Source organism: Lolium rigidum, chromosome 6 (genome assembly GCF_022539505.1).
Source record: "Lolium rigidum isolate FL_2022 chromosome 6, APGP_CSIRO_Lrig_0.1, whole genome shotgun sequence".
NCBI lineage: Eukaryota > Viridiplantae > Streptophyta > Magnoliopsida > Poales > Poaceae > Lolium > Lolium rigidum.
The window spans coordinates 128,179,487-128,190,274 of record NC_061513.1 but is presented as its reverse complement, the minus strand read 5'-3'; the positions used below and the strand labels follow the sequence as shown (position 1 = coordinate 128,190,274).

At 44.1% G+C, this 10,788-nt stretch overlaps 1 protein-coding gene and 1 pseudogene across 1 annotated transcript; one reads left to right on the top strand and one right to left on the bottom strand.

Moving 5' to 3' along the window:
• Nucleotides 1-4,070: 4,070 nt before the first annotated feature.
• LOC124666204 lies at nucleotides 4,071-6,836 on the top strand (annotated as a pseudogene).
• Nucleotides 6,837-7,756: 920 nt separating this feature from the next.
• LOC124663270 (putative F-box/LRR-repeat protein 23) lies at nucleotides 7,757-10,502 on the bottom strand (the record flags this gene model as incomplete). Its single annotated transcript, XM_047200996.1, has 2 exons — nucleotides 7,757-8,815; nucleotides 10,156-10,502. Coding segments are annotated over 2 exons (1,053 nt in total), but the record flags the coding sequence as incomplete, so codon positions are not given.
• Between the last annotated feature and the right edge of the window lie 286 nt (nucleotides 10,503-10,788).

The window sequence follows — 10,788 nt, the reverse complement described above, 5'->3', positions numbered from 1 at the left end:
TGATTTTAAAATGGGAGCCACAAGTTACGGAAGTACTCCCTGATTTGTCTTCTTTTCTATGTAAGTCGACATTTGATATTTTTTCTACTATCATCGTGTATTATTGAGTACCTGTTGACCACATATAAATTTTGAAGTGACATGGTGCAAGGTGCAGATAACAAAGTGTCTTTCCAAGATAGTATAACATGGGTATTATTCATAGTTTAAAATAGCCGGCTATTGGAAATAGCGGCAGCATTTCTGGGAGCTATGAAAGGCTATAGCTGAGCTATAGCGGCTAAATCATCCATTTAGCGGTTTTGCTAATTCATGGGAAAAAATCAAAATTCATATATATCTCTATAAAAAATTCACAAATTTGATAATTTATTGGCATTTTTTTTTTTGACACGTTACAGTAGGGCAAAAACCCTACTGCTTGTCGATTTTATATTATATGAATGGGGAGAAATTCACAAATTTGATAATTTATTGGCATTAGGCATAACATATTAACACGATTACATAAAAAGCTATGAATAAGACACAGTTCGGTCCACATATTACAACATTATAAGTAGCACCAATTTCCAGTTTTCCTTTTTTCCTTTTCTTTCCCACTATATTTACAGCATTATAGCCTTAGCGGCTATTTTTAACCTGTTTTTGGGGCTAATAGCGGGTTTTCGAGGCTAATAGCGGATTATCCCGTCTTAGCCTTTGAAGGGCATAGCCGTAGCGGCAGGTCCCTCCGGCCAGCTATAGCCGGCTATAGCCGGGCTATAGCCGGCTATTTTAAACTTTGGTATTATTAAAAGCCTCTTAGATAATGGTTATGTGGGAGTTAGAATAAATGATGAGAATAGTGATTTCTTTATGACTAGTAGGGGTGTGAGACACGGAGATCTCATCTCTCCCATCGGAGGAATGTTTTGATGACATAAAAAACCACTTCGTAACTGGGTGGTTATAAAGGTGGCACTGGGTACCTGAAAGTGAGAATTGAAGATCATGGATCAAGAATGGGATTTTTCCATCCAAATGACGAAGAGATATACTTGGGCCCTCTCGGTGGGTGATGGCAACAACTCTGTGTAGACCAACTCGTTGGGACTCCAAGTGCAGAGTGTTGTAGTAAGCGTCTTTTTCCACAAGGGTGACTCGAGGGTTTATATCAAACTCTCGGAGAATTGGCTTAGAAGCTGAATTATTCCTCTCCTCTTCGAGCAACCTGCAAAATAAAGTTCTTGTCTTGTTTCTCCAACTCACCGTGTGGTTTTCAAGCACAAGATTTCGTATTAGTAATAGGAAATACAAGTATGAAAGTAAAGTAAAGTAGACAACCTAAGTAAACTAGATAAAAACAAATAAAGGCTAGTGGTATTTGGGTTTTGTGTGTGTGTATGTAGAGAAAGTATTTTTTGGTATTTTCGGATTAAATAATAGTGGTAAATATAAAGTAAGGTAATAGTGTTGGAAAGGTGTTTCTAGTGATTTAAAATGGATCGGAGTTCATGAGTTCACTTGTCTACTCTCCTTTTAAGATGTAGTTGACACTAACAATTCATCAATGACATAATATTGGTGCAACTTCAACATGTGTTTGATAAGCATTCATATGGGCATTACATTCGAACATAGAGATGATGCAACACATCTCTCTTATACTCTTCAAGAAAGGAAAAACTCCACGCAATCTTGAATTAAGAATCAACAGAGTATAGCCTTAAGCTAGTATTTTGACATAATGTTTGAATATCAAATATGCTACCTTGAATAAACAAAATTATTATAATGTCACATGATAATTATAGCACATGTAGTCACTTTATCTCTAATGGGGCAGCAAAAGAAAGCTAAATACCATAGTAGTCACTTTATCTCTAATGAGGCAGCAAAAGAAAGGTAAAATTATTAGAATGTCACATGATAAGTATAGCACATGTAGTCACTTTATCTCTAATGAGGCAGCAAAAGAAAAGTAAATGCCACTCCATCTAATACACACTTCTCCCCACACATGTTCTTGCATACAAGTTGGATCAGAACAAGTACTTAAGAATTGGGTACATGATATGCATCTATCAATACATCTTACACATAATAGGTTATAATCTCATATATCAATATCATTGAATAAAGATCCATCACATATGAATTACATATATGACCATAGTCATGTTGTGTAGCTCATATAGTCTATGAAGAACAAGAGAGAAATAGATCAAGATACTGCGACAAACTCATAGTTAAGAGGTGAACTGCTCCCTCTTCATCATGGTGATGATAGTGTAAATGTTGGAGAAGGTGGAGATCCCTCCGGTGGAGTTTCCCCCTCCAATCTTCGCTGGTTCTAGATTTGTTTTGGTGTTTCGGTGTTTCTACGGTACTCCCCTCGAGGAAGCCTTGGGAAGTCCTTTATATATGGGTTTTTAGGTCAGACAAAATCCGTGGGAGAAAGAATCAAGAGAATCAGACGGTCAAGGAGGGAAATAGATCTAGTGGCGCACCCTCCCTGGCTGGGCGCGCCACCAGGGGTCGTTTGTCCCTCCTGGCCCAACTGGTGAGATCCAAGCGCTCCAGATCCTTCTCTTGATGAAATATTGGCACCTCCGAAATCCTTGGTCAATTTGACTTCGTTTAGGTCCCTAAAAGTTAAAAGTACACAAAACAGGGTTTTCCTGTCATGTACGATTATAACCCAAATAAAGGAGATCATTGTTAAATCCCTCAAAATCAATATAAAGCATGGATATAACATCATATATGTTGCAAATGTGTGGGAATATATGTCAACAAACTACAAAGTTTATGCATGCATTTTACATGCATCAGTGGGATGGCACCCAATTAGCTTGCAAGCATGTGACTATGTCACAAGGTATGTCGTATCACGGAAAGAGTACAGAGTTCTTATCAGTAACGAGATTGAACTAGGTATGGAGATATCAATGATCAAATCTCGGATAAGTAAAGTATCACGAGACGAGACAAAGTGATTCGGTAACGAATGCTTATGGTTCTTTCAATCAGGATGTCATCGTTGAATGTGTAGGAACCATTATGAATCTCCAGGTCCCGCTATTGGTTATTGATCTGAGAGGTGTCTGCATCGTTCGTGAACCGTAGGGTGACACACTTAAGGTTCGACGTCGCTTAGGGTAGATTTGGAATGTGAGTTAGAAACCAAATGTTGTTCGGAGTCTTGGATAGAATTCAGGACATCAGAGAAGGTTTAGAATAGTCCAGAGAATAAGATTCATATATGGGAAGTCACTTTTTGTGTTTTTGGAAAGTTTCGGTGTTTGACCGGAGGTTTCTATAAGGTTTCGGTGGGCCACCATGGCTCTTTCACAAATAAAACAATGCATGTCGGAAATGCATATAAGACATTGCGCATCCACTTTAATGTGTTTGTTTGCTAAGATGAACCGACATGGCAAAGTACTATGTAGTGTCTTTGAGATAAATATTTTAATCTTTGATGGAATCCTAAGTTTTCATAGCTTTGACCATACCAAGTTGAGTTCACATGAGCCAACTCCATTTGTTCTCAACGGTCCCATTCTAACATGATAAGTAGATCTCACCGAAAAAATACCCAAGTTAGAGTAGCGCCACGCCACGAAGTCCTCTATCCTATCCGACAATGGCATTTGCAATATATAAGCATGGCCAAAAAATATTTCTAACCATCACTTTATCCCATTGACCCGTGCTTGGATTAATCAATTCATTCACATGAGTTAATTGGAGTAGTCCTGTTTGATACTGAAGCGTGAGAGGCACTTGCTTTTTTTTTTTTTTTGAGCATAGGCACTTGCTATACTTGAACATCCTTTAGGCCGGGCCTAACAAAGCTTGGTACAGAAAATCAAGGCCCAGCCTCAATCATTGGGCATAAATTTCATGCCCAAACCCGGCCCAGTTAGGTTTCGGGCCCTCTTTCCTATTTCCAACATTTCTGAGTAGTCCGGCAATTGGGCCTAAAAACTCAGGATCAGGTCAGGCCCCGTGGGGATTTTCTGTTCACGAGTCGAGTCTACCACTCTCGCTCTCGCTGTCTCGCACCTCCGTTCCCCATTCACTCGCCACCGGCGGGGGGCGGCGCCGCCATGCTTCGGCTGCGGCGCAGCATCTTTACCCGCCTCCTCTCGTCTCCCTCCGCCTCTCCCATCTCCCATCTCCACCGCCTCCTCTCCGCGCCCGCCACCGCCGTTTCCCCAAGCCCTGGACTCAACGTGGAGGAGTACCTCGTCGATCGATGCGGCCTCACCCGGGCGCAGGCAATCAAGGCCTCCGCCAAGATCTCCCACCTCAAGTCCCCCACCAATCCCGACGCCGTCTTCTCCTTCCTCGCCGGCCTCGGCCTCTCCACCGGCGACGTCTCTGCCGTCGTCGCCAAGGACCCCAAGCTACTCTGCTCCGCCGTGGACAAAACCCTGGCGCCCGTCGTCACCGGGCTCGCCGGTCTCGGCCTATCGCGCCATGACATCGCGCGATTCGTCCCGGTCGCCCGCGGCAGAATCCGCCGCAGATCCATCGTCTCCTACCTCAACTACTACCTGCCCATCTTCGGCTCCTTCGACAACCTCCTTCGAGCCTTGAAGTTCAACAATAGTCTCCTCGGATATAACCTCGACAGGACAGTCAAACCCAACGTCACGTTCCTGCGGGAGTGCGGTCTACATGATTGCGATATTGCCAAGCTGAGCATGGCTGCGCCGAGTCTGCTCACCAACAATCTGGACCGTGTCCGGGCGATTGTGGCTTGCGCCGAGCGTTTAGGTGTGCCTCGTGGCTCTCCCATGTTCAGGCACGCCCTGCACGCTCTTTCATTTGACAGTCGCCGCCAAACTAGACTACTTGAACAAGACGTTTAACTGGTCGGATGCTGAGGTGGGCATCGCCGTGTCTAGGGCTCCGCCTTTGCTGACAAAGTCCAAAGCAATGCTGCAGGGCAGGTCTGACTTCCTCATGTCCGAGGTGGGGTTGGAACCCGCGCGCCTACATTGCTCATCGCCCAGCAATACTCTCTTATAGCTTGGAGGGCAGGCTCAGACCCCGAAATTATGTTCTAAAGTTTCTTAAGGAGAATGGATTGCTACAGCGGGAGCGGAGCTACTTCTCAGCAGTCATTGTGACCGAGAAGGTGTTTGTGGACAGGTACATATGCCCACACAAGGAAGCTGCACCACACCTTGCTCAAGACTATGCAACAGCTTGCGGAGGCCAAGTGCCGATTAGATTCAGATTTGCATGAACCAACAACAGCCATGAAATTCTGAAACCATGTATGGCGTGACATAAATTTTCACTGGTGTACGTTTCTAACTCCTTATGTAACTCTTACTTTCTTCCTTGATTCTGATATGTCCATGTCATCATTCATTAGAGCAGAATTCATGGAACGGTTATGAACTTGTTCATCCTCTTATGATGTTGACACACATTTTTGGATCGGATAAAGTATGCGATCAGGCGCATTGCATTAGAAATGCTTTATTTTTTAATTTAATCGGTAGTTGATTTGAACACACATTTCTGTTTTCATTAGCACGTCATAGAATTACCATATCTCAGCTGTCCCTGCAATTGATAAAAATGGTGAAGCTTTTCATGTCAATATTAAGAAATCAATACAGAAATGAGGGCTACAGCCTACATGCATCATATTTGAAAAGTTTCATTTTTCTTCTTCACAAGCTGCCAATTTGCAATCATCTTAGGGCAGATTACACATCCTGTATTTGACACCTTGTAGTGTTTTTTCTGAACTGTCATTTTAACCATCTACGGGACCTAAATTTGTAGTGTGCGTGATTTCCACCCTGTCCACCGATTGAAGTGTTACAGTAAGTTAAAAAAATTGTGTTTGCAGCACATCTTCTAATGCGAATCCTGCAGCTCGATGGGTACTGAGAACATGTATATTCTTGGACACCCATCAATGTTTGTCCACGTGAACTTTTGAATTTCTGTGTAAAGAAGTACTGTAGGTGTTTTAACAATGTGTATAATAGGATTCTTTTACCATTGTACACTTTTGGTTCTTCCTCATGTCCATTGGCTCACACTCGCGATAGGAGAATTGATCAGTTGCGGCCTCCACTTGCTCCATTGTAGTATTAATTTTTCTGTGCAACATTGATGCAGGTTTAGTTAAACGGCTAAACATATCTTTGCTGATATCTGTAAAGGATGAAACGAACAACAGTGCTCCAAAGCAGAAGGCTATTCTCTTTCTTCAAATGACATGGAAATATATTTTTTCTTCCTTGAAATAATACATGGATAGATCTATTCTATTCGAAGTGCACCTAACTATTTGGCTGATGAGTTTGTACCAACTTTCTTCTTCTAGGTGGCGAGAAGAAACATGGCAGATATGGCTTTGCAATACTATATGTAGGTGATTCCGAAGGAGGATCAGCCTCAGTTCAGGTCATATGGCAGCGCAGATGGCGGATTTCAGTCCGTCTGGAATAAGACTACTCGACCATGCTATGCACATTCATGATGACCTGTGGCTTTCTTCAGTAACTAATATTCATGGCCTGATGCCGGTGGGAGTCCTATTCAGAGAAGAAGCTCTTAATTAACTAGCTTGCCCCTTTTGAATTTTGCAAGTTAAGCAATCCTTCTTGTATTGTCCTATGGATTGTACTCCTGTAATCACTAATCAGGTGACACACATGTTGCTGTCGCCTGCTGTATTCATCAGCTCAACTGAGCCTGAACAAGAAATAAGCTGAATAAATTGGTACATTCAGCTCCGTACATGCTTCCTCTTGCTTGAGACATCTTGGACAAGTCATGCATGTACACACTTCATTGGTATGCTATATATTTTGTACCCTGAATCTTGAATCTGAATGAGCTGAAAGGTGACTCGGGACTTTTCAGACCTCCTTGCACCCAAGTCCAGTGTGTAGCTATCCCAATTAATAAGCTTTTGCGCATGGCCACGAAGGCTCTATAGCCCTCGAGCATGGAGAATTGGCGAGGCGAGCAGGGGTCTATACTTTTTTTTGGTTCACTAAGCATTTTCTTTGCTGGAATTTAGTGTCCAGTTGGTGCTTTCTGATCAGCTACGACTGTTCTTTCGCCTCTGCATTGTAGTTTGCTAAGTATTTTTCTTTTGCCCACTTGTTTTTATTCTGTTGAGCTTTATTAAGACGACTCCAACTTGCTTCTTGAGGTAAAAGGAGTTACCCTTCATTAAGGATGATGAGCTTCAGATCAGCATAGGTCTGCCTTCTCTGGGTTAAGGTCTGTTGGCGATGCCGCCACTGAGTTACCCTTTCTATTTGTTGAAAAGAAAAAGAGTTACCCTTTCTATATCGGTGGGGGCATAAGATGAGTGGGTGACACATCTACCGATTAGCAGAACTGGCACAACAGGAAGGTGCAAAAGAACTACGCATTTCTTGAAGGTTCAGAGAGGAACACCTCGGAGGAAGATAAACAAGAGGCAATCAGAAGAGGAAGTAGATAAGGAGTAAAGAGTTTGCATTAACTAGAAGTAGTGCAGTTTGGATCGGTGAGCTAGGGATGCAGAAAGCTGTCTGATAATACAACTGATACACACAACTCACATGATCTGTATAATAACTAATCCTCTACGTTGGACCTCAACGCGAACTTATCTCTGGTAGATAATTCAAAGATCAGTGACTAATGTAATTCCGTTTCTTTCTGGCAAAAAAGATACACGCACACAAAAAAAACCAAGAAAACCCTTTGTCACAGCAATATTCCCAACACCGGCATCAAATAACAGTACTTCTAAAGAAGTTTTCCACTGAAACATTCGGTACATCAAACAAGCACTGCAGCGCCCAAACCATAGAGCTCCTGTCACAATGATGAACCATATTCTCAAACTTGCTGAATCCCTAAATACTTATTCCAGTTGTAGAGAACCTTGCCACACGGGATTGCTCACATGCTTTCTACTGCTAACTGGTTCATGGAATTACTCGATAAACACACGAAAAGAACAGAAGACAAAGTACGAGACATGATCTACGATGAAAGAGGTAAGGAACCTTCCAGCCAAATGTGAGATCCGAGCACCAACAGATCCCTAGCATCACCAGTAGCTAGACCACAAAGAACTTTATGTCAGTAATCATCATCATCAGAATCTTTCATAAACATGCGCATGCCCTTGAGGAACATACGGTCTTCTGGATTGAGCTCGGACTCATAGACACCGTCAAGGTAACGGAAAGGATCACAGTAGTCATCGTATTCATCTGAGTCCAGGATGTAGTCAGGCGCATAGGCATAATCATCACTGTCAGACTGGACGCCAAATGACCAGAGAGGGCCCTCAAAGCAAAGATCATAGCCATCCATTGGATCATTGGGGAGCTTGAGTGTCTTAATGTTACGACATTTTCTCCGCAGAGCACCATCCATGGAGATGTTGAAGCAGTGGCGGATGTCGAGGGACTCCAGGTGGGGGCAGTTGTCAAGGATGGCTGTCAGCCCCTTATTGGTGAAGTTTTGGCCAAAGAGCTGCAGGGAGCGCAACCCATGCATGGATGCAATCCCCAGAGCATCATCATCCCTGTTATACCTGAACTCATTATCGTCATCCTCAGTGTCCGTGTCATCACCGAGATTGCAGAACCGGTACGCATTGAATTTCAAGTGCTTCAGCTCTGGGCATGCTTTGCCAATCTCCTCAAACACTTGCTTCCCACCTATATTTGTGAAGAGTGAAATCTCAAGCTCCTCAAGCAGAGGGAACTTCTTTATCTCCTCTTCGAATTCCATGATATCCTGACAAGCAATGAGGCTGAGACTCTTCAGAGATGGTGCCCTGCAAAGATAGAAATTGTACATTAGTAACCGGAAAATACGCCCTCAAAAAAGAAATGTTGATGTATGCTGCACAAGTTATAACTGGCACAAGTGCTTGCCCCAGTGAAGTTGCAGCTATGTACTATCAGTCCTACGAGATAAGAATATAGAGGTGATTGCAGTAAGAATAAAATATTAACCAAAAAATACGCCATAAAAAGAAATGCACAGGTATTATGTACAAAATATGAAGAGTTACCATTTTTGCCCTGATGTAGAATAGCACTTAAAATATGATTGTAATAGGGGATATGTCATCTCAGAGGATATTCACTGTTAATGACCAGATATGAGTGTAATAGGGCTTAAGTCGTTTAGAGGATAATTACCCATAATGACCAGGACATCATCTGGAATGAGTTTAGTGGTGCCTACTTCACTTCTTTATGTTTGGCACACGGAACATTAGGTGAACGGACTTGGCTGGAGAATGCAGTTATAGGACACGACAGCAGCACTTAAAATCTACTATTTCGCATATAAACTCAGCACGGAGTAATTTATTCCACTTCACTGTTAAAAAGTAATATGGGATCATCAGCAGATCCAATGTTCAATATTTTCATGTTTCATCCCTGTACTACAACTCCCCGGTGCTCCATTTCAAACCAAGGAAAGCATTGCTCTGTGCTAAATATGCAAGGAAACTTGTGAACTTTCTAGACCAAAGACCACCTGAAGGAAACCTCGCATAGTTCTGTAAGCTGATAGTAACACCTTAAGTTCCTACCTTAGATAATTGTGAGGAATATGAGGAAATCACACTGTTTTGCTACGCACAGTTAATTACTTTGTGAAGATAGGTTGCACAGGCACCCGCTAAATGGTAGGCTGAGAAAATTCATGGGAGTAAAACACTAAGACATGAAGATATTCCAGATGTGAAAAGCATTACATTCTTCCTCTGAGGTCAGTATCAGTAATATGAATGTAAAGATGTAAGCAAGAAGACAAAAATAAGGCTAGGATGAACCGCACCTCATATCCAATCCTATGTAAACTAACCATTATTACCAGTATTGAATTAAAATCGAAACAAATCGAACATCATTTCATTGTGTACTACTCCTATAGGGATGAAAACATTGGGTGTCATTTATATCATGATTATCTCTGCTAGTATCTTAGTAAAGCTTCACCCAGATCATGATGAGATGAAACATCCAGATCCAGTGCATAGATTATTTGCAAATTCTACCATATACTGATGAATAAAGCTACACATACATTACACTCGAAGCAGCATTTTCAGGCTGAACAGAATTAATCAGACGCAAATTAAAGAGTACGAAATCTCACTGGTCGCCGAGGAGGTGGAGCACGTCGTCGTCGGCAGCGTACTCTGCCCAGAACGCCTCGCACTGGCCCTGGGCGCGGCGTATGGCGCCCTGCGCCATCTTGTAGAGGTTGAGCTGGCGGTCGAGGTCGGGGTGGCCGCGCATGTCGATGCGGCGCCAGAGCGCGGGGTGGTCGCGCGCGGCGCGGCGCCAGGAGTGGCACACCTGCCCGGCCCCCATGAGGATCTCGATGTGGTCGAGCTTCCGCAGGACGCAGGTGATCGCGTCCAGCGGCAGCGCCGCCCAGTCCGTCGCCTCCCCGTCGCGGGCCGCGTCCGGTGGCGGCGCCGCTGGGTCCCTCGCCTCCCCGTTGCAGCTGGGGCGAGGCCGGCGGCGGCGAGACGTGGAGGAGGAGGCGGTGGAGGAAGCGGGATGGGGCTGCGTCACGGGAGGGATAGGGTTGGGAGGAGCGAGGGGCAGGTGCGGGGCGCCGCCGTCACGAGGCACTGCGGGGTTCGGAGGAGCGAGGGGCTGCGGCGGGGCGCCGCCGTCACGAGGCACTGCGGGGTGGGACGGGGGCTCGGTGGGAGTAGGGTTCGGGGGAGCGAGGGGCTGCCGCTGGGTGAGGCCAATGTCGCGCAGGGTGGCGGGCGGC